This window comes from Lynx rufus, unplaced genomic scaffold (assembly GCF_022079265.1).
Source record: "Lynx rufus isolate CCGP_SWC_20201006 ecotype Redwood Valley unplaced genomic scaffold, mLynRuf1.p SCAF_2, whole genome shotgun sequence".
Taxonomy (NCBI): domain Eukaryota; kingdom Metazoa; phylum Chordata; class Mammalia; order Carnivora; family Felidae; genus Lynx; species Lynx rufus.
The window spans coordinates 171,716,599-171,741,694 of record NW_025814834.1 but is presented as its reverse complement, the minus strand read 5'-3'; the positions used below and the strand labels follow the sequence as shown (position 1 = coordinate 171,741,694).

General features: G+C 40.4%; 1 protein-coding gene across 1 annotated transcript in view; it reads left to right on the top strand.

Moving 5' to 3' along the window:
• Nucleotides 1-25,096, top strand: part of PATJ (PATJ crumbs cell polarity complex component) — a 368,066-nt gene that overhangs the window by 271,090 nt on the left and 71,880 nt on the right. Inside the window, exons 31-32 of the mRNA XM_047084721.1 lie at nt 3,171-3,248; nt 20,368-20,439. Of these exons, the coding sequence (XP_046940677.1) occupies nt 3,171-3,248; nt 20,368-20,439 (150 nt within the window). The remainder of the gene's footprint in view (nt 1-3,170; nt 3,249-20,367; nt 20,440-25,096) is intronic.

Below are 25,096 nucleotides of genomic sequence, written 5' to 3'. Positions count from 1 at the left end.
GCGTCCAACTCTTGGTTTCTGCTCAGGTCATGATCTCATGGTTCATGAGTTCGAGCTCTGCATTGGGTTCTATGCTAACAGCTCAGAGCCTGAAGCCTGCTTCGGATTCTGTGTCTCCCTCTCTCTATGCCCCTCTGCTGCTCGCTCTCTCTCTTTCAAAATAAATAAGTAAACTTAAAAGTTTTTTTAAAAACACTGACAAGGGGGGCTCCTGGGTGGCTCAGGTGGTTAAGTGTCCGACTTCGGCTCAGGTCACGATCTCATGGTTGGTGAGTTCAAGTCCCACATTGGGCTCTGTGCTGATGGCTCAGAGCCTGGAGCCTGCTTCAGATTCTGTGTCTCCCCCTCTCTCTGCCCCTCCCCTGCTCCTGCTCTGTCTCTCTCTGTCTCTCAAAAATAAATAAATGTTAAAAAAAGTTTTTTTAAATAAATAAATAAAACACTGACAAGGAATAAAGAGAAACAAGAGCATCATTTATTTAAGGCCTAGAGCATAGTTAATAATAACAGGACCTTTGATATCAGTCTTCCCTAGCTTTGAATCTTGGGTTCACCTCTCAGTAGTTAGGCATTCATTAGCAAGCTAACTTAAAATGCATCATTTCCCCATCCGTGAATGGGAATAACCTTGGTACATATCCATATAGGGTTGTTACGAAGACTACACGAAACATGGTTGATAACGAATCTGTGTCAACAAAAAGCTGGAAACAAAAATAAACTGCACTCAGTGTTATGCTAATAGATATTTTGCTTGTTAATGTATTAATTTTCAAGGCAATTATGGGGTAGTATTTTAATCTGGTACTTTTATCTGTTTAAATGTTTAAATCTGTTTAAAAAAACATACTCAAGGGCGCCTGGGTGGCTCAGTTGGTTGAGTGCCCAACTCTTGGTTTCAACTCAAGTCATGATCTCACGGTTCCTGAAATCAAGCTCCATGCACAGAGCCTGCTTAGGATTCTATCTCTCCTTTCTGCCTCCTCCCCTGCTCCTATCTCTCTCTCAAAATAAATAACTAAACTAAATAAATAGGTAAATAAAAGAACTCTTTGGTCCCACATTTAAAAAAATAAAATAATAAAAACCAGGGTGCCTGTGTGGCTTAGTCTTTAAGTATCTGACTCCAGCTCAGGTCATAATCTCATGGTTCATGAGTTCGAGTCCCATATCAGGTGAGCTCAATCAATCCCCAGTTCAGGTGAGTATGAGCCCATGAGCCCTGCTTTGGGTGAGCCCCACTTCTCTCTCTCTCTCTCTCTCTCTCTCTCTCTCTCTCTCTCTCTCTCTCTCTTTCTCTCTCTCTCTCTCTGCCCCTGGCTCACTTCCACCCTCTCTCTCTCTCAAAAAATAAAAAAATGAAATAAAATAAAAACAAGTACTCAGGCTTAGAAAAAACTTTGCTGAAAGTCAGAATTCTAAATGGCAAAGTTGCGATTTGAACCCAGATCCAACCAATTTAACATCATGCTGCTTTCTTAGATTTTTTTCTTTTAGATAGTTCTCAAAGCTCTCCTTTATTTTTTAAGCTTATGATAATATGTGCCAATTCTTCTATAATCTAACAGTATAGAAATAACTAATGTAAAAATTCCCCAATCTTTAATCTTATACCCTAGAAGTAAGCAATTTAAATAATTTGTCCAATATGCCTACAAATATTTTCCTGTATGCATATCTCTATATATCTGTATATTTTGTATGTTTTTTTCTGAAAAGAATATTCTATATTCTTTCAATGGCATGTAAAAATTACTCTTTCTCTACATCATTATCAATACTTAATGTTCTCTTTCTATTGTCCATTTGATATATGAAAGAATGCTATATCTTTGCTTTAAAAACTATTTTCCCTACAAACGATCCAACAAAATTTGTAGTAATCCCAAGAAAGTAGTGTTCTAATATAAAAATCCAAATAATGTAAGTATAGATACTCCATTTATCATCCTTATTCTCCCCTATGTACCCTCAGAAAGTAACCTCTGATTCATTAACTATAACATTTAATATGTTATAATTCAATTGAGGAGATACTGGATGTGTTTTGCAATTTTAATGGGGCTTATTCTTATAGGATGTCTCATTTATATTAAATCAATATTTTTAGAATTCTGCAGAAAATAATCATCAAGTAAACAAGTGCTCCATTCATTGGTTCAACCAGGATTTTTCCAGTGTTTTCCAGGTACCAGGCACAGTGATAGGTACTTGAGTTTCAGAAATAAACAAAATAAATACAGTCTCTTATCTCAGGTAATTTAATCTTGTTCAGAAGATAAACAAGCATCTCGGACAGTTTGGGCTGGAGGGAACAGATTAGCTAACTGGCTGAAACAAGAAGTAAATATATTGGCACTCCTGTGAAGGCTGCTAAGAGTAAGGCTGTACTTCAGGTCAGGTGACGCAGTGGCTCACTTCTGCCATTGGAGTCCACTCTTTCCCTCTCTACCTTTGCTTTGTCACAGTGTCGGCTTCATTTCAAGGCTGGCTTCCTTGTGGTTGTGGGATGGTTGCCCATGGCAATTTGAGCTTCATGCTTTCTTGTTAATTTGGGAGGTATAGAGACTTCTGCTTCTTTTATTATTTATTTAAAAATTTTTAATGTTTTATTTTTGAGAGAGAGAGCGTGCGAGCAGGGGAGAGGCCGAGAGAGAGACACAGAACTTGAAGCAGGCTCCAGGCTCCACGCTATAGCACAGAGCCCAACCTGCAGCCTGAACCCACAAACTGTGAGATCATGACCTGAGCCAAAGTCGTATGCTTAACCCCACTGAGCCACCCAGACTTCCCTCTTAATGTTTCTTTTAAGACCAAGGAAGAACTTTTCCAGAAGTCTCTTTGTGTCTCATTGAGCAGAATTGGATCACATACCTATTCCTGACAAAGTCATTGGCTAAAGGAGTGGGATTTAACAATAAGACCATCAGGCCCAACCTTGGAACAAAAAATAGAGATCAGCTTTTTCTGAGGCATATCTGTAAGCAGCAGGAACAAATCCCTGGGGGAGCGGGGGTGGCATTCTAGAGGAAAGGAAGAAAATAGAAATGGCCTCTAGAGAGGAAACAGTATCTACAATAATAAAACAACCAACTGTGATTGAGTATATAGTTCTGGGCAGTGTGAGTGAAGATTAACATCTTTATTATTTTGTTCTTACTGTCCTATAGGATCAGAGTGGTACTGAACCTATTAGCAGTGAGGAAGATGGCATGAAACAATTGCCTGAAAATGAAAGCTCCAAACTGGTGAGAATCCTGGGTGATTTTCCATCCGATGTTCTTTTTCAAGACGTGTTATTTATATTTTGTGCCACTGTGAAAAGGATCAACTTGTGTTGTGCTTGTTTCTCTAGGACTCTTGATCTCTGAGGTAGTGGAAGCTTTTCCGTATGGAGTGACCCATCCATTCCAAAGAATAACATATTCTGTTTTCTTCACACTTGAATTATGCTGTCTGGGACTAAAGAAGCAACTTCTCTTTTAATCCTGTTTAATATCGGGTTTCTTTCAGGCTAGAGCTATATTCAATTAGTCCTAAAGGCACAGAAAAAGATGTTAAGTGTATTCCATTGATTCATAGTAAATCATAGGTAAACTCGCCCAGGGGGTGGAGAATAGAAGAAAGTTTTATTTTTAAGTTTGTTTATTATTATTATTATTTATTTATTTAAAAATTTTTTTTTTAGTAATCTCTATATCCAGCATAGGGCTTGAACTCATGACCCCGATATCAAGATTCGTGTGCTCTTCTGACTGAGCCAGTCAGGCACCCTGAAGAGAGTCAGTTTTAGAGAACCCTCCCTCCTTACGTATTTTAATGCTTGATATTTTATTTCATATTTATTGAATTTTTACTGGGTCCCAGGTTCTATACTGTATGCTACATTCATTTCCTCAGTCTTATGGTGCAGGTGGCTATAGCTTTCTTTTACCCACGAACAGACCGAGGGCTAATGATGTTCACTAACTTGCAAGAGCCCACTCACTAGAATACGGTAGACCTGGAGATTTGCCCCCATTTGGTCTGACTCCCATGCTTTTGTTCATAATCCATCTTTTTGTTTTGTAGCCTTGTACTTGCAAGGTTAGACTACAAGTTCTAGAAAGAAATGTGGGCTTTTTTCTCTCTGTTTCAAAATGTCTTACAAATCTCAAAGAATTATCACTTAGGAGGGTCACCCTGATTTTATGGCAGCACAGAGTTGTTCATTTTACTTCAGGGAGTTTGAGAAATCGTTTATCTTCTTTCAACTTTTAGAAAATATATGTTGGGACTGTCTTAGATTCTGTGTCCTAGAAAAGAAACTGATTCAGGCTGAAGGGAAAGGACATTTCAGCAAAAGTGGAAATGACAGTGGGCTACTCCTGGGCCAGTTGTAAATGGGACCCGAGGACCCTGGCATCAAGAACACTAGGACTAATGGATTATGACCATTGTTCTTGAGCAAGATGTTTCAAGGTTACACTGTTTCCTTTATGAAAGATAAACAGCATATTTGTACAGAAGGGGAATGAGTAACATCAACAAATTTTGAACTCAGAGTTCCTTCATTTAAAAATACTATTGGGGCACCTGGGTGGCCCAGTCAGTTAAGCTTCCAACTCTTGGTTTTGACTCAGGTTATGATCTCAAGGTTTGTGAGTTTGAGCCCCGCATTGGGCTCCATGCTGAGAGTGCGGAGCCTGTTTGGGATTCTGTCTCTCTCTCCGTCCCTCCACCTCCTGTGCATGTGTGCATGTGTGAGCGTGCTCTCTCTCTCTCTCAAAATAAGTAAATAAACTTTAAAAAAATACAAATAAAAATACTGTTACCTTGGTTTTGGGGGGCACTGTATCTCCACAGATAGGTTAAGGAAAAGTATTGTGAAGCAACAGGGTTTTGTTAGTAGAGGCCACCAACTTCATCCACAGAGGAAATGGTAAAAATGATGAAAACACTTTCTTACCTGCTTGCTAGAAAAGTCTGTTAGTCCAATGAGGGTCACTTGTATGCTATAGGCAAAAGCCATCCATTATCCACTCGCTGTTCCCAAGAAAGCAATGCCAGTGATGGGGCTCCAAGTGCCAAGACAATTGAAGGGACCCCCCCCTCAGGAAGAGGACTTAAAGGGCTAAGGGTAATTTTTAAATATTTTTTTATACTGCACTTCCAAGATGGAAGTCTTCCCCATATCCACGGACTGCTGTCTCTTTCTTTTTCCCTCCCCTCTCCTCCTCACCTCCCTCCTCTCTTTTTAGTATTTTATAATTCTGTTTCCGATAGAATCTATGCATGGTCTAGTTCAGAGAGGAAAGATAGCCTACATTTAAACAACTTTTATAGCATAAGTATAGATGGCGTACCATAAAACATTAGTTAATAAGAATGTGGTCTTGGACATGTTACTTGACCTCACCAAGCCCCAGTTTTCTCACCTGAAGGAGAGTAGTAATCAGGATATTATGAGGAAACAAAAGGGCTATAAGGAATAAATCATGTAATAGAGTATAAGGCAAATAGTTGGTGTTTAGCAAGTTCATTCCTTAAGTCAACAAATATTTGTTGAATGCCACTATGTTCCTGGCACTAGAAATACAACAGTGAATAAAATGTACAAAAATGCTTGTTTTCTTGTGGACTCTTTTCGGAATGAGTAGGGGAAGGAGAATAGATAAGAAATTAGCAAAATATTAGATTTGGTCATAAGAAATAGCCGTTTTTGTAGGTAAGAATTTCATATGGTGCAACTTAGTCTTATTATAAAGTATTAATAACTATTAATCATCACTAGTCATCATGACAATCTCTATTTTAAGATTGATACAAGCTCCTCTGGGTTGCTACACCATCCTAGGATTATTGCCCAGTGCATCTGGTCAGAGGACAGCATATCATCTGTATGCGTCTTAACTCTTCTCACCCCCGTTTATGTCAAGACAGTGGGAAACAGTAAGCCCTAACCCTCCAAAAGTTGCTTGCTTCCTAAGGCAGCACATATGTCTCATCAGACACTATGCTGACCCCTGCAGGAGTGATCAGGAGAAACATACAAGCCTTGCTCTTCAGCAGTTGACCCTCTAGAATCAGTGAGGATAAAAGAATTTGCATCTAGAAAACCATACATACAAAAGTAGATTAAATAACAAGAAAACACTATGTTGCATGTGTTCAAAAATGGAAGGAAAACCATCTCATTCAGGGATTAGGGAAGGTTTCTTAGAATGTGACCTTTAAGGTAAACCTCTGAAGACGAGAATGCAGTTGAACGGTGAGGTTGGTGTAAATAGAAAGTTTACCAGCTAAATCAGTGCGGATTATGGAATAGTGAGTAAGGGTTGGGTTTTTGTAGAGCAACGGTGGCCGATACAATTTGAATAGTAGAATCACAGAACTGAAGGAACTGTATGCTGTGAATTATAGATGAATTTATTCATCCTTATGTGCTCAGTGTTCAATCAGTGTCTCAGTAGCTGCCTATATTCATGTAGACACAAGGTGCTACCTATGAGAAACTGTACTTCAGAGAGCTATTAAATTATTTCTTTAAGATTACCTGTTTTCAGAGCTAAGACCAAGCATGGGTCAACACATTCCAGTACTGTTTCCACTGTTCAGTTATGGTTGGCTTTGGTCCATATCTCAGTGGTCCCCAGACTTACAGCCAAGGAGTTTATAATAACTTCAGTAGGTATTGGCTTTCTCTAAAATATTTTTAAAGAGAGAATAACTTGTTTTTAGACAACTGATCAGATGATGGTTTGTGAAACAGATTCCACTTGTGAGAGACTGGAGGCAGGAAAGTGTCTGGAATCTATTTCAGAAGTCTAGGTGAGAGCCTGTTAAAACTGTTTTTTAAGCCCTTTGAAAGGAACTTTTCAAAAGCTATCTGCATAGAGCTTTGTGATTTGCAAATCAAAGTGTCATCTATTATCTCATTTGCTCAATTTTTTAATATCTAAATTTTTTTCTAAAGTGATATTTAGTTTGTTCGTGGTCTTATTCAATTTTATCCCCAAAATAAGCCTATGTAAAAAAAAAAAGAAAAAAAAAGTAGGGCAGGAATTATTTACCCCAGACTTACAGATGAGACTGTAATCTGCTTAGTGAAAGGTCACAGAACTGAAAATGGGAAGAGCTAGGGCTCATCCTGGAGGTTCCTTGACCCCCTGGCATTGGACATAGAGGGTCATGAATCCCTAAAGTGATTATTTTAATCTTTTGGATATCAACCTATGTTCTTTATCATGTTGAGAATATCTGTGTTAATATATTATACTCTTTTGAGGCCATATAACTAAATTATCAAGAGTACAAACACTGGAACTAGGCTACTGGGATTCAAGTCTTGATTCTACCATTTATGAGCAATATAACATTAGGCACTTAACCTTTCTGTGCCTCAGTTTCTGCATCTATAAAATGGGAGAAAGAAGCCACAGTTGTGAGAATTGAGGGGGTATCAGCTATAAGGTGCTATGCAGAACCATGCCAGAGTATGCTGGGATCTCTGTGCAGCGGTGACTTGTTGTCAATGATGATGCTGTTATTTATTTTTAATTTTTTTAATGTTTATTTTTTTAAATATGAAATTTATTGTCAGATTGGTTTCCATGCAACACCCAGTGCTCATCCCAACAGGTACCCTCCTCAATATCCCTCACCCACCCTGCCCTCCCTGCCACCCCCCCATCAACCCTCAGTTTGTTCTCAGTTTTTAAGAGTCTCTTATATTTTGGCTCCCTCCCAATGTTTAGTTATTTTTTGAGAGCGAGACAGAGTGTGAGTAAGGGAGGGGCAGAGAAAGAGGGAGACACAGAATCCAAAGCAGGCTCCAGGGTCTGAGCTGTCAGCACAGAGCCCGTCACGGGGCTCGAACTCACAAGCCACAAGATCGTGACCTGAGACGAAGTTGGATGCTCAACCAACTGAGCCACCCAGGTGTGCCCCATTGCTGTTATTCTGATAAAAACATTTTAGGGCGCCCAGGTAGGTCAGTCGGTTGAATGTCCGACTTCCACTCAGGTGATGATCTCACAGTTCATGAGTTCGAGCCCCGCGTCCGGCTCTGTGCTGACAGATCAGAGCCTGGAGCCTGCTTTGGATTCTGTATCTCCCTGTCTCTCTGCCCCTCCCCCGTTCATGCTCTTGTCTCACTCTCTCTCAAAAGTAAACATTTAAAAAATTAAAATAAAATAAAATAAAACATATAGGGTTAGCCACATAAGGAGTAACTGTTGTAAGTTAAAGCATCAAGGTGTAACTTAGAAAACTGAATTTTTCAACCTGAAAAATGCAAATTGTAATCATAACAGTATTTATTGAAAACCTATGTGCTAGACATTATTCTAAGCTCAATTACATTAACAGTCCTATGAGGTTAGTGCTAGTATTTTCCCCATATAAGAGATGAGGAAACTGAGGCACGGAAACATTAAATAATCACCCAGTGAAGCCTGGATCTAGGTCCATGCACTGTGAGGCTGGAAGCTAGTCGGTAAACCACTGTGCACTACCACCTTTGAGAGAGATACAGACGTAGAACAATACCGAAGTCAAGGGACAGCAAGAAAGTTACACTGGGATCTGAACTTTGTAATTTTGTCTAAATCTTAAACTTCAACGTTGAGAGTATGAAAGGCCTTGGTTGCCAGAACTGGTGAGACGGAAGCCAAACTGGAGCCAGACCGTGTTAATGAGGTGATCTCTTCGCCAAAAGCAATGGGAGGCCATGCAGGGCTTTAGAGGGTGACTCTGAACTGTAGCTGTGATGTGGTGACTAGGTTGGACAGGGACCAGAATCGATGCTGACTGGCTCGCTGGAGGTTCATTATAACAGTGGCCATCCATGAGAGGCGGCGACGACTATGTATTCTCATACTCTTGTCTATGCAAAGACCTTAATACACAGCAAGGCAATATGTGTGTTTACCAAGTTCCACAGGAAGTTGCCAGTAAAAGAATTTACCTTCTTGCCCTCAGTATGCAAACCTCCTGCTGTATGTGTTCTTTAAGACTTTCCTCTGAAGGCAGGTTTAGAGCTATTTAAATGGCAATTGTTGCACCATCTGGGTCTTGAGAACAAGCATCCTCCCAGGACTTGGCCAGCAGCCCACGATAAACCTGCTAGGAAATGCCCCCAACAGATGTGCTCCGCGTTCTTTCCCAATTTATGAAACTGCTTAGCAACAATACAGTCTATGTGTCTCTGTGTCAAATGATCCTTGTCGTCACAGATCTGATACAGCAGCCTTGATATCGTCTTAGATTTTTCAAAATTTTTCAAAATGTTTAGATTTTTCCAACTGTCTGCAATGGTTTTTACTGTTGTCTTTCATTGTGAAATATTTCTGATCCTCTGGGCAAGAATAGAAAAATGAGAGCATTTCAGTCAGCTCAAGGTGGCATTCTACCTCTGGCTTCTTTGTGGAGATTTTGGAATTTATGGGGTAGCAAGATGCCTGGGGAAACATGAGTTGTTTCTGAATTACCTATCACTAACCTAAATGAGCTGTGACATGGAAATTCACACTGTAACAGGCAGTGCATTTTACCATTTGAGTCCACACCAGCTGCAACAGCAACATTTTAGGAAAACTGTTTACTCTCTACTAGATACGCTTGATCCATATAAAGTTTTCAAACCTACCTATTGAAAATTCAGTGTTGAGTATTACAGATACTATCCAAATGGCCTGATAGTACTTGCTTTTTCAGATGAAAAAAGCTATCAGATATAAATTGTGGGCTTTGAAGTCTGAACAGACTTAGATTTTGCCTCTGCTATTCACTAGGAAAAGTGACTTGTCCTATCTGCAGTCTTCATCCAAAAATGGAGGAGGATGTCCACCTCTCTGTTGTGAGGACTGAAACACTCAACACAGTGCTTGGCATGCAGGAAGGACTCCGTAATGTAGCTGTTGTTAACACCAGATACTGCCTATATAAAATCTACGTGTGCTAGGACTCTCTTTATTCAGTGCATATTTCCGGAGAACCTGTGATGTGTCTAGCTCTGGAAATGTAAAGATAAATAAGACCTCTTTTGGAGCATCTGGGTGGCTCAGTTGGTTACAACTGACTCAGTTTCAGCTCAGGTCATGACATCATGGTTTGTGAGTTTGAGCCCCGAGTCGGACTCTGTGCTGACTGCTTAGAGCCGGCTTGTTGGGATCTCTCTCTCTCTCTGCACCTCCCCTGCTTGCTCACTCTAAATAAATAAATAAATAAATAAATAAATAAATAAGCAAGCAAGCAAGCAAGCAAGCAAGCAAGCAAGCATTTAAAAAAAGAAACCCAGGGTGCCCTGTTCCAGGTCTTATATTCACATAATAATTCACATAACGTACACCACATTAGGTCTGACAATTCAGATAATGTACACCACATTAAGTCTGATGTAGAGGTCACAAACTGGCTCTCAGAGTTGGATCCAGATCTCATTTCGCCTCTATGATGTGCTCTTAAGACGTTTGAGCTAGGGTTGCCTGGGTGGCTCAGTCGGTTAAACTTCCAGCTTTGGCTCAGGTCATCAACTCATGGTTCACGAGTTTGAGCACTGAGCTGGGTTCTCTGGTGTCAGTGCGGAGCCCGCTTCAGATCCTCTGTCCTCCTCTCTCTCTGCCCCTCCTCCAATCATTCTCTCTGAAAAAAAAAAAAAAAAAAAAATTTTTTTTTTTTTAAAAGATGTTTGAGCTAATTTTTATAAATCAGATTTTCACATAAAAATCCTGGTTTCTCTTTTCTCTTAAAAACAGACCAGCATTCTAAGCTGCCGCATGAATCAATTATGCAGTTGCAGTTTATTTCTGTCCCTACTTTTTTTTTTTAAGTTCATTTATTTATTTTGAGAGAGAGCAAGCAGGGAAGGAGCAAAGAGAGAGAGAAAGGGAGCTAGAATCCCAAGCAGGCTCCATGCTGTCAGCACACAGCCTGATGAGGGGCTCGATCCCAGGGACCTTGTGAGATTGTGACCTGAGCCCGAAACCAAGAGTCGGAGGCTTAACCGACTGAGCCACCCAGGCCCCTCTTCTGTCCCTACTTTAACACCATTTCCCCACCCCAGCCTGCTTCCCATATCCCCATACCTGTAAACACCTGAGTCTGCATCCCTGGTCTAATACTGGAGACAGAGCTGTGGCTGTGCAGGTGGAGTGGTGGGAGGTGAAAGCCAAGAAGTGGACAGGGGTGAATGGTGGAAGGCCTTGTGGACCAAGGGAAGCCTTTGGAGTGGTTTTAACTGGGGATGATGATGAGAGTAGCCATTTGAAAAGATTCTTCTGAATGCCCTGAAAAGAATCCCTTAGAAAAAGTCAAAACTGAAGGCAGGGAGAGAGTTAAAAAGTTGTTAGAATAACAATGATGAAAGTTGATGGAGGAAGAGGAGGGCTAGGACTGACTCTAATGTGCATCGGTGCAAGCTGACTGCCTGGGTGCCAGCTGGGTGCTGTTATTGAGGAAAGGAACCAAGGAGGAAGGTTCCCCACATTTGTGGGGAAGGATGAATGAACTGGGCTGTGTGTAAGACAGCAAAGTAGAGAGAGCTGCTCAGCCTAAAGGTAGTCACATTCAAAAGTATTCAAATTCAGTGATTTTTAGAACATGCCTGTCAGACACACAACAAACACAAATCATCTATTGCTGATCTGGGTCCTTGGACTCCCACCTTGTAGCCTGTGGATACACTAGAAAAGGACAGCCTTTGCCTGAGTCAGTCCAGCCTCCCTCCTCCGACCACCGGGATTAGCTGAACTCACACCAGCAAGAGCTCCATGGCCCTTCACCTGCTCTTCTGCAGTACGCCTCAACGCTAAGAACTACTTTTTAAGTTTACTTATTTATTCTGAGAGACGGAGAGAGTGAGCAGGGGAGGGGCAGAGAGAGAGGGAGAGAGTTCCAAGCAGGCTCTGCACTGTTAGTGCAGGCCCCAGTGCAGAGCTCGAATTCACCAACTGTGAGATCATGACCTGAGCTGAAACCAGGAGTCAGATGTTCAACCAACTAAGCCACCCAGGTACCCTGCTAGGAACTACTTTTTTAAAGTTGAATGCGAATTCTGGTTGTGACACTTAGTGGAGTCTCTGTGCCTCAGTTTCTTTATCAATACAATGGGGACGGTAATAGGCTTGATCTCATATAACATAGAAATTAATACACCTCGGATGCCTTTTGGAGCACATAGGAAATACTGTGAAAGTGTTAAGCTGCCATATTTTTTCTCAGCAGTTCTGAAAGTACTTTCAAGGTAACATTCATGTGTCTTGTTCACTGATATTTCCCGTGGCTCACAGTGTCTGGGACATAAAAGGCCTTTAATACAAACTTGCTTAATTTCTGCTCCCTCTGAAATATAAGATAATTAATATGGGTTTTAGATTATAGGACCTTAAAATTATCGTGACAAATAAGACTTGCCCAGAGAAGTGAAAATTTTACAGACTCAGAGAACCACGTGTGAGCACCTCTATGTTTCTGATAAGTTCTGGAATTAAGACACTAGACACAGCTAAGAAAGTCTGAGTTCTAGGCTCAGCCAGGGCGTCGTTTTCCTTCTCTGGGTTCTTAGCGCTAATAATTATGATTGGAAGATTATGAATTATGAAGGAAGATTCCTTCCTGGCAAATTGAATTTCACGTAACAAGTCTTCACAGCAGACCAGTTAAAGGGAATGAAAGCAAGCCAGCAGGTGTCGACGATGGGAATTTGTGTTAAAATCGTATACCTCTCTCTGTGCTGTCTTTGAGTTCCTGAGATTACTCTACCTATTACCATCATGTCTCTACAGTATCTTCTTCATTTATGATACAGAGGGAGAGAGAACGGAGGAAAAACCCCAAAACTTTCCTCTTGTGACTTTTGTGAAGGAAATTGACTTGACTGTAAATCTACCATCTTTTTTATGACCAGGAAAGGGAAATGTATCATGTAGGCAAATCTCAAGTGATTTTCAGAAATACAAGATATAAATAAAGTACAGTGAGCTGTGAAAAATGCCACATATTTGAATGCACTTGAACTCTGCCATTGGCAATTTGCATACTGTCACAAAAGAGAGGCCAGTGCTGACTCAGACACATTCTTCTCTCTGGCTCCTTACAAGGGAATTCCTAGGCTCTTGCTATAGAAGCAGTTTTCATGTTGGATCTGAAACAGAAAATACGATTTTCACAGTGACATCTGCTACCCCATCCAAACTAAAACCCTGCAGTTCTTGATGAACTACAAATTGGGGATAAAAATGGATTTAAAGTACATAGTTCAGTTGTTTTAAAAGTGAAGAGGATATACATCTGACAATTCCAGACTGGACTTGAGACCTACAATCATCAAAAACACATTTTATGTATTTATTTTTTATTTTTTATCAAAAACACACTTGAAGCTGTTTTTCCAAACTTGGATACCAGCACTTTAAAAACACTTAGGAATCATTTTTAATAAAGCCTAGTAGTCAAAATTGATAAACTGGTGTCAATTATATTTCACTTAAAATGTTTTTTAGGGGCACCTGGGTAGCTCAGTTGGTTAAGTGTCTCACTTTTGCTCAGGTCATGATATCGCAATTTGTGGGTTCACGCCCTCATCAGGCTTTGTGCTGACAGCTCAGAGCCTGGAGCCTGCTTCAGATTCTGTGTCTCCCTCTCTCTCTCTTTCTGCCCCTCCCCCCACTTGTGTGTGTTCTCTCTCTCTCTCTCTCTGAAAAATAAATATTTAAAAAATTTTTTAAAACCTTTTAATATGTTTTTAAAGGAAAATAAAAAATCGATAAACTGAACATATATCAGAAATCACACAGCATGTTATTCTCTTAAAAGTTAAAATCCTACACTGCACTCATTATCTTCCTCTACAAATCTACTTTTTTCATGTTTTTTTTCATGTTATTATTTTAAAAATTAGAGACAATATCAACCTCCTGTGTATCCAGGTTCAAAACCACAGTCAGCTTTTACTAATGTCTCTCCTTGTCTGCTTTCATCAAATCATTTGCAAAGTATGCTTAAGTCTAGGGACACAACATGAAGCAAAGTATATTTTTTTCAGACACTGGGGTTTCACAGACCAGAAAATTTTCAAAAGAATGTTGAGAATGTAGAATTATTATTATTATTATTATTATTATTATTATTATTATTTGGCTAAGTAATGAAAACCAAAGTAATAGTAGTTTGGAGCATATGAGTCTGTCATTTTGTAAGTCAAGAAATGGTCAAGTAGCAGGGATTTCAGAGGGCTCAACCTATTGAAGTCTCCCCTCCCCTCCCATCCCCATTACTACCATATATCATTATCATAATGTCACATAAGAAGAGCCGTTTTAACTCTGCAAATTTAGGGAGGGCACAGTCTTAAAGGGTAGTCCTTGAACTTGCATAGATTTAGCTTTATAAAGGACTCTCCATATGGTGGTTTTTCATATTTCCCACAAATCAATGGAAACAGTCACAGATCCACGTGGTTCTCACTCCTCAGTATTATCTGAAAAGAAGAGAAAGCTTAGACTTTGAAGTTGGATAGTGGTTCATAGCCAGATGTTTCCACCTATAAGTTATATGGTCTACGACAAATTAGACTTCTTTAAAACCTGAGCTTCTTCATAGGTTAATGCCAACTATCTCTTGGAGAGGCAGTGTGGCATGATTAAGCATGTGAGCCAAATACATAAGGCTTTTAATCCTCACTGTGACCTAAGCCTTTGGGCAAGTGAATTCACTTCCAGAATACTCAGGTCACTTATCTGCACAATGCAGATAACAACAAAGCTTTCATTATGGGGAGGGTAGAGAGAAAGACTGTTCAGTTCCTAACAAAGAGTAAGTGCACAGTAAATGGGGGAGGCTATTATTAACACTACATGAGGATAAATGAGTTATTTTAAAGGTGCCTACTAAGTGACAAGTACATAATGAGCAGCCATTAAATAATAGTTTCTGGGGCGGCTGGGTGGCTCAGTCGGTTGAGCATCCAACTTCGTCTCAGGTCATGATCTTATGGTTCATGGGTTCGAGCCCTGCGTCGGGCTCTGGTGCTGGCAGCTCAGAGCCTGGAGCCTGCTTCAGATTCTGTGTTTCCCTCTCTCTCTTCCCCTCCTCTGCTCATGCTCTGTCTCTCTCTCAAAAATAAATAAACATTTAAAAAAATTCGAAAAAAATAACTGTTTCCTGTCTTGCACAATCTAAAATTCAACACACAAGAAGGAACAAGTGATAATAATGGCCGCGAATGCTTTTACAATATTTACTAAGAATCCAAAAAGGCATCATTCTAAGTGTATTAATTTTTGTGTTATAGGAGATTGAGCCTATAACTATCCCCATTGTATTGATAAGGAAACTGAGGCATAGATACTCAACTAAGTGTCATAGCCAGGATTCGCATCCAACTTTTAAAAAGTAGTCCCGGGGCGCCTGGGCTGGGTGGCTCATTCGGTTAAGCGTCTGACTTCGGTTGGTGTCATGATCTCGCGGTTCGTGAGTTCGAGCCCCGTGTGGGGCTCTGTGCTCACAGCTTGGAGCTTGCTTCAGATTCTGCACCTCCCTCTCTCTCTCTCTGCCCCTCCCCTGCTTGTGTGCGCGCTCTCTCTCTCTCTCTCTCTCTCTCTCTCTCTCAAAAATAAATGAACATTATTTAAAAAATAAAAAAGTAGTTCCTAGCAGGGTACCTGGGTGGCTTAGTTGGTTGAACATCTGACTCCTGGTTTCAGCTCAGGTCATGATCTCACAGTTGGTGAATTCGAGCTCTGCACTGGGGCCTGCACTAACAGTGCAGAGCCTGCTTGGAACTCTCTCCCTCTCTCTCTGCCCCTCCCCTGCTCACTCTCTCCGTCTCTCAGAATAAATAAATAAACTTAAAAAGTAGTTCTTAGCGTTGAGGCGTACTGCAGAAGAGCAGGTGAAGGGCCATGGAGCTCTTGCTGGTGTGAGTTCAGCTAATCCCGGTGGTCGGAGGAGGGAGGCCGGACTGACTCAGGCAAAGGCTGTCCTTTTCTAGTGTATCCACAGGCTACAAGGTGGGAGTCCAAGGACCCAGATCAGCAATAGATGATTTGTTTTGTTGTGTGTCTGACAGGCATGTTCTAAAAATCACTGAATTTGAATACTTTTGAATGTGACTACCTTTGGGCTGAGCAGCTCTCTCTGGTCTGCTGTCTTGTACCCAGGTCACTTCCTTCATCTCCATTTTAACTACCCTCTGGCTTCAGCCCTATGAGTTTGTTATCCTGATAGATCTTTTCTGGGCTCCACCTCATTTTAATCAGTAGTCTCTTGATTGCAAGTGATAAAACCTCAGCTTGACCTGTAGACAAAGGGAAATTTATTGATAGGTGACAGGTCCTTTTTACATAACTACAGGAAAGGCAGGGCTGACAGCCTCAGGGCTAGTTGGAACCTGAGACCTGGACCTGCCAGAGATACCTACAGTCTCTGACTCTCTTCCACTGCAGACTTGTTGCCTCAGCATAGTGGGAGCATGGCCACCAAAAGCTCCTAAGCCTCACTGCCAGAAAGGGGCTCTTCCCTTGGATCCACTTTAGAAAATTTATAGGATGTTCTTGTGTAGTCCAGATGTCTGCCCTTGGACCAATTACTTTGGCTGGACAGACAGGGCTTGTTGGGCTTGTTTACCAGCTGTGGGACAGAAGTCAACCAGCTTTGGTGACTATAAGCTGGACATCCCATTATTATTTATTATATAGAATCTTCGCAGTGTTGCTTTTTATGTCCACCACTTGGAAGTTCCTTCTCGTGATCAGAGTAATTTGCTTGGCGCACAAAGAATTTTCTTTCAGGAGCTTTTAGTACTGCGCTGAGAATTATAACATAATGTACACAGAATGTGTTCTATCAGTTTGCTTCATGAAATGAGATGGTCTTTCCCCGCGCCTTCTCACCCTTCTTATTCAGGGGTCCCCTATGCAAAGTCAATAGCTTAGAATAGCCCAGAACCTCAGCTTTGAAGGCACTAAAAACTCCCTCAGTGCAATAGTTGGGAGATTAGCAAGTTCACAATTTATGGTTTGTTTGTTTTTTAGCCTTTATTTATTTTTGAGACAGAGAGAGACAGAGCATGAACGGGGGAGGGTCAGAGAGAAGGAGACACAGAATCTGAAACAGGCTCCAGGCTCTGAGACGTCAGCACAGAGCCCGACGTGGGGCTCGAACTCACGGACCGCGAGATCATGACCTGAGCCAAAGTCGGCCGCTTAACCGACTGAGCCACCCAGGCGCCCCTTGAAATTTATGTTTAAACACAAAACACAGAAAAAAGTGACTCACCATAGGTCACTGCGGTGGCTGGTGCCATGAATTTTTTTTTTTTTTTTTTTTGCCTGCCCAAGCTCAAAATAAGCTGGCATGACTCGTTCTGACTTCATGTTGAATCTAAAAATGGAATCACCATGTTCAGGCTGCCCCTCGGCAGCTCATGTGCGTGGTCGTTGGGAAGGTGAGCAGCACTCCGCCTCTCCCTTGTGTTTTATCCTCGGTGAAGAGTAGAAGCTCTGCGGCACGATGCGTCTGGATTAAGTTTTGGTTCAGCACATACTTTAGGCTCTCATGCCCAAGTTAACTCTGAAATGAGGGTGATAATAATACTTATCCCACGGGTCTGTTGTGTACATCGGCATCTGACACATGAACTGTATCTAGCTCAGTGACTGGTACAGTCAGTGCTCAGCAAGTTTGATCTGTCACTGTTGTTATCATCGCCATGCACTGGCCCCATCCCGTGGCCCAGAGGTTTAAGGGCAATCAGTGTAAGAAATGGGACCCGGTGTTGGACCGGATGCTTTTCAGAGCTCTGATTTCCTCATCTCATCCTTCTACATTTTCAGGACAAGAGAAAGGGAAGGAAACCCTCTTCTCAGGCACCTGCTATCTGCCACACGTCTTCATACAGATATCATTTAGTTGTTCAAAGTTTCCACGGCTTTTTGTCTGATATCTGTCTCACCAGATCTGTAAATGTCATAAGTGCAAGACTCCTTTGGTCTTTTTCAGTGCTGGCATAGAGTAGATCCTCCTTAAGCATGTGTTGAATTCAACTTTGCTGGCAACCCCTTATTGAGGTAGATGTTGTTAGTGTATTTTCACTGTTGCTAAAAATGAAGGTTTCCAAGCATTACTGCTGCTAAGTAATGGAACCAAGCTGAACCCAGATTTTTCTGGCTGCTGCTCCAGTGCCCTTTTTTATTTACAAATGCAAATGTGGATGACTTCAACCAATTAGGAGTACCTCTCTGTGATATGCAAATTGGGTTTTTAAGTCCAGCTGGGGAAGTCAGCTCCTTTGTCCCACTGCTAGTTAATCTGGGCTTAAATAAAGGTGGAATTGCAGACCTGAAGTATCATTTTTCAAACAGAGGCTCTTCCGAAGGCCATTTGATCTGCATTGGAAGGAATAATACCAATGGTTTCCATTTTTAAGGCAGTTTAGAAGTTTTCTTCTAAAAATTCCCATGAGCACCATTTATTGACCTTTATATGTCTTTCTTCTCTCTTTTCAACTGTGATCCTTTAAAGTGGAAGCCACAGGATCACCTTCACTGTGCATCCTTTCTTTCATGGCTGGCTCTGAAATCCAACCAGATGCATTTAAGATTTGAGTTCCTGAACTTTGATTCATTCAGCACGGGCCCTTTTTCAAGCTCACAGTCTATTCTGCCGTATGTTGAAGAAACAAATGAGACAAAAAGTCAATCATGCTAATGTATGGGAGACAGACACATAAAAAGATACAACTCAATAGTGCAAAAATTGTGGTAAAATAAATTGGTCATGCTATGGAAGGGGCACTGCCCAGAGGCTCAGGGAATTATGGCATGAAGTAACTTTTGAATTCATGTCATATAATCTGTTTAAGAGCAGAATTTGGCAGAGGAGGAATTCTAAAGTCTTTCTCCCATATGGGTGAAATTTAGAGAGAATTTATATCTAAATGAGAAAGAGTTGTGGTCCTAAAAAATAAGTGGACAGATAAAGGTAGTCACAATTATCCAGAAGACCTAGGCTGTAGTCTCATGGTATTATGTGGTGGGGTTAAATTTCTCAGGTTGTAAACCAATAGGGAATTGATGGGACAGGATGAGATTGTAACCGAATCTAGTAATAATGAATACCTGGGCATGACCTGATCATTATCTCTTGTATTGTTACAGATCTGATGGGGGGAGCCTATTGAATTAAGGGTATGTCAATATGTTCAAAAAAGAAACTGAGGTGGAAGTGGGGGTAGGAGGTATCAGGTACTATCCCAGCATTCCCCAAAGGAGAAAATGTCCTTTCCATGTAATTATTTTCACCGGCCCTATAGTAAAGTTAGGAATATGGATTTGTCAGAGCTTGATTCTATTTACTCCCATGATTAGCATCTTTATTACATATTTGGTTTTTGCCACCTACCCTGCTAAGTGCTTTTCATGTATTGATTCGTTTAATCCTTTCAACATCCCTATAGTGTAACAACCTTTATTTCTTCCCATTTTATAAATGAGGAGACTGAGGCTTGGAGATGTCAGAAAATTTGCTCAAGGTTGCAAAACTCTTAAGTCAAGGAACTAGGCTCACAAACTCCTACCACTTTGCTATATGCCTCTCTTATCATCTCCAGATAGCTTCCCTGCCTACAGTCTGTATGTTATACATGCCACCTGGGTGTCTTTCAGACATTTACCAGGGGCTAGAGTAAGCCAGCCTTTGCTCCTATCCAAAACAGTCACACTCCATGTTCCCTGCCTTGGCCAAGTCCCAATGCAGGAGTTCATGCCTGACAGAGTAAACCATCTCATGATAATTTCCCCTATAAATTTGCCTATAAAGAAGAATGGGATATGGTGGGAAGCAGACATAAGCATTCTGGTCAATTTGTCGGTGTCGATAAGTTGCCCTTTAGGTATGCAGTGGTTTCCTATGTGTTTTGGTAGTTTCTTGCTCTCCTAAGTCTGGACTCTGCACTTTTCCATGGGGTTTAGGACTAACTTTGTACCCCCCAGTGTCTTTAGTGAATATATTTTGCCTCTAATTGAATATCTTGGGCAGAAAGATGTTCTAATATCAGAGCTTGAACTATGAAAGAACTAAATATTCAGTGTAAATACAGATGTAGAAATTACTAGTATGGCAAAAGAAGAAAAAACTCGCCTGAAGGGACCATCAGGGGATATCTGATGGGTTTAAAGCCTGATAGATCTGAAAGTCCCCAAAAGAAGCATTTGGAAGTGACAAGCCTGTTTATTTCTGAGAGTTAGTTGAGCTGGATGAGGAGAAATTTTGACTGGTGCTTTGTGGTCATTTTTGTAGTAGAACCAAAGCTCCATGGTGTTTGCTAAAGTTGGAGAGTGCAAGTGAGCCCTAAAATACTGTTAACCACTTGTATCTTTTACCTTTTAGGAAGACATCTCCCAGATCATTGATCAAGGTGTGACAGGTCAACAGAAGGCACTGGAATGCCCAACTGACAGTGTACGTAATTTCCACTTTAGGTTTCACTCTACTGGGATGGTGTGCATTATAAGTGGGTTCCAGAAAAAAAGGAGGTGATTACAATGAAATCAAATCCTTTGTGACTTGCCAGGAGGTTATGGTATGTCTTGCAACTTGAAGTCAACCCACAGCCGTATAACTGATTCTGTGTAAGGTGTTTGGAAATATTCTCTGTGCGTCTTCCTGGACCAATACCCTGAACAGGTGTTTAAAAGTGGGCCATCCCTGCAAACACACCTGCACTTAAATTCTGAGAGTGCCATGTCTTAATGTCATAAATAAAAATTTTAAGTGGGAGAATGCATAGTTCTATAAAAACATAAATACAATAATGTTGTATTGCTCCTTGCATTTTAAGTTTCACTTCACTTAAAAAAACAAAACTATACATTTCTGTCAAATTTTTGTACTTTTGTTGCTGTCAAGTGTGTTTTTTTAATCTTGATTCTCATTTCTATATTCTAGTTTATATTTTCATGCTGCTAAAATTTACATTATTACTGTACTATTTTTATGTTTAAGGAACTAGAACTTACAAGAAATGCATAATATTTCAAACACTGCCAAAGGAAACGCCTTTGAAAAGTCTCCAAAATTATATGCTAAAAACCTAAATAAAAATGAGTAGGTGTAGGGGTGCCTGGCTGTCTCAGTCGGTAGAACATGAGACTCTCGATCTCAGGGTTTTGAATTTGAGCCCCATGTTGGATGTAGAGATTACTTAAAAATATAAAATCTTTTTTAAAAATGAGTAGGTGTAGGAAGAACCTTAAAAATAACCAAATTCGGTTCAACTGAAAACGTATAAGCAATTTTTAATTTAAGGACACATTTTTTACTTTATGTAATGCATTCGTAAATACTATTAATGTGTTAATACATTATATGCTGCCACTTACCACAAGGCACATATCAGCCATCTCGAAAATGTTATTTTAGAATAACATTTTATTCATCATCTGCCCTTTCTTTTCCCTGTTGGAAAATGAGCGCTTAAATATCGAAAGCATTTTCTTTTGGGAAAGCGATTATAACCCTTTTCCGTGGCTACAGAAGAGAAAGGGCCCACAGGTCAGTGACCAGCACGTGCACCCAGGCTGTGTCAGCTCATTATGAAGAACTTCCCAACCACTTGAGCTGTTCCAAACCAGCCCTGACGGTTTTCAATCAGGAGCTGGCTGGTCATTTATTATCAAAGGACATAAAAACATTAATAGCTGTTATCAGTTGAACTCTTAAACTGTTCCTGGCACAGTGATAGGTTTACTTACATACTTTTCTCTTTGATCTTTACAGCAGGTTTGTAAGGTTTAGAGATAATGCCACCAATTTACAGATGAGGAAGTTAAGTACAAGGAGGTTAAGTGACTTGCCTGTGGCCACACAGCTATCAGTAGTAGCAAACTCAACAATTCCTATCTTGTTTTGAATGGTGATTTTTTTTCCCCCATCATAAAGACCTGATGAACTGTAGATCCTTTTCTCCAAAAAAACACTGATAAACATAATTTTCATACAACACAGGATTTTTATAATTCCCAAAATGCCTTCTGCGGATCTCTTAGAAACCCATTTACCCCACGTTAAGAATCCATGGTTTAACTTTAAGCAATAATTCTTAAAACACAAAATGTGCCAATTTACTTGGTTTAGAAGGGGGGTTCCGGCATCCATAAATTTTAAAAGCTCCCTAGCAATTTCTGTTATAAAGACAGGGTCTGAGAATCACTGGTTTAGTTAGGTTAGATGGCCTATAACATCCATTCCAACTCTCAGGTTTGAATAGAAGACATTCAACAGAAAATCCAATCTTTCTTATCTTTCATTCTTGTTAGTTTGGTTTTGTGCCAATGGATGAGTCACAGGGAGCACACATTCCATCCTTCACCATACCTACCAACAAGAAGTCTGCCTCTAAAAGTATATGTTGGACTTCTCACTTGGTTCCTGTGGACTTTTTCCTTCTTGTTGTTGTTGTTTTTAACGTTTATTTATTTTTGAAACAGAGAGAGACAGAGCATGAGCAGGGGAGGGGCAGAGACAGAGGGAGACACAGAATCCAAACCAGGCTCCAGGCTCCGAGCTGTCAGCACAGAGCCCGACACGGGGCTCGAACTCACAGACCGCGAGATCATGACCTGAGCCAAAGTCGGATGCTTAACCGACTGAGCCACCCAGGGGCCCCTATTTCCTTGTTTTTTAATTGAGTTCAATACTATCAATATCTGTTGGAAAGCTATTATACACAATGAAATGGAATGCTACCTGGAGCTGAGATGTAATGATGCAAACATTCCCTGCTATTATAAAAGTGATAATGTCATGATTGTGGTCTCTTGTACTTTCCTGTTTTAAAAATCACATCATTTTTTCGTTAAAAAAAATTATTTAGCTTCCATTTTGCTTTGTTATTGATGTTCTTTTTAAAGATGATACACAACAAAAGTGGAATTTAAGTACTATATGAGTTAAGATTAGGCTCAATCTCTACAGGAAGTATCTCTTCTATACAAAGTATGGGTATGGTCAGTCTAAGAATGATTATCATTCTTATTTGATTACCATCCTCAAAAAATGCATCCATTTTTTGGTCCAAGATGGCTTCTCCAGTTATTATCACCCCATCTGCATGCCAGTTAGGGAGAAGAGGAAGGCAGGTTTCTAATCCTTAAGAGACTGACCTGAAAATTGTACAGTTTGTATCTGTTTACATCCTACTGGATAAGAGTCTGAAGATGTATCTGGCTGCAAGCAGGCTAGAAAATGTGGTCCTTAGAGTAATTGATATTTAGGTGGCTCCATTGTTCAGTTTTCTGATAATAAACCTGTATTTGTCATTTTTCCACTGCCCTCGTTTTTGAAATCACTGAAAATATGTCTTTGAATAAATCTTTTTAAGAAAGTATATGGTCGTTATTAAATGTTGGTGATAGAAAAACTGCAGAAAAGAACGTTCATAGACTCATTGCCAAGCGGCTGTTTGATAAACATTTTAAACTTGCATTCTGGGGTGCTTGGTGGCTCAGATAGTACAGCATGCAATTCTTTTTTCTTTTTCTTTTTTTTTTTTTTTTTTTTTTTTTTTGTGAGAGAAAGAGTGTGTGCATGCATGCAGAGAGGGAGTGAGAGAATTCCAAGCAGGCTCTGCACTGTCAGTGTGGAGCCCAAGGCAGGGCTTGATGCAGGGCTTGATCCCATGAACTGTGAGAACACGACCAGAGCCAAAATCAAGAATTGGAGGCTCAACCAGCTGAGCTACCCACGCACCCCAAGCATGCCACTCTTGATCTCAGAGTTGTAAGTTCGATCCCCATGATGGGGATAGAGATTACTTAAAAATAAAATCTTCTAAAAATAAAAATACAATAATTTGTAGCATTGTTTAGCTACTGACTTTTAATCCAACCTCTTCCTCTCATTAGTTTGTGATTTCAGATATGTCGTCTGACAATGACTTCTGTATCTGGAAAAGAGAGTAATAGTGTCTAACCCTCCAGGTTCTTCTTATAAATGAATGAATTCATAGATGTAAAAGTGTTATTGAAAACTAGAAAGTACAATGCAGATGCACAATGGGTGGTACTGTTTTAGTTTTTATATACTGTACAGCACCTTGTATTGAGGCACAGCCTTCCACTGACAGAATCTTGAGGTATCATTATTCTGGAGCAGTTACCTTGATCCTATTTCTAGACTCCAGGGACAGCCTGGTGCTTCACTGCCTCCACCAGAATCTTCCAGCTGGGGATGGGTTCCCTGGCTAACTACAGATCAAGAAGGCAGGTCAGGTCACTACCTATATTTCTTAACTGCCTGTGAAGCAAGCATGGAATCCTTTTGGTTTTTCTTGGTTTTCTAATACTAATATTCATTGGAGGTCTTATGAACCCAAATCCAGAATGACAAGTTAATTTTCCGAAGCTCACGTAGCAAAGGTCTCCGTACCTTCACTGAATTACAAATTCATTTTCGACTGTGAATTTCCATGTCTTCAATTTTGCTCTTGTATATCCATTCATTGACTCATTCATTCATTCATCAAACATTTATTGAGGCTCTACTATGTTCCAGGCACTGGGAGTCAATGGTGAATAAGGTACAGGTCTTTGAGGTGAATTAAAATGTAATTGGTGTACCTGGCACTTAGTAAGCTTTCAGTGGATGCTTATTTCCTCTTCCTGACCCTCATGTTGCTCAGTTAAGCTGCCTAATGCATTTGACTATTGTGGATGTGTCCAGAAGAGATGGACAGTGTTGTATGCTCAGAACATCTGCAGCATAGATTGCTTTTCACCGGGCACAGCATAGGTATGTGCACTTCACATTGATTTCATCAGTAAGTAGAAATTGTAAAAATTTTTGTTCTGCTTACCAGCCCCAGCATCATATACAGACCACAATGATAAGTATTGTCAGCTTTTATCCTTCTTCCCTTCCTTGATCCATCCTTCATTGAAGCATTTTAGATGTAAGATTAAAATAGGGAGGCATGGGGGATGGTACACAAATCATCCTAACTCCCTCCTGCTACCTCTCCCACTCTAAATTCTCAGAAGACATTATTGGAGTGCTGCCATTGTTTTGGTAACAACACAAAAGTCTTGTCCTTTTGTTATCTTTCTCCTCTTTGACATGC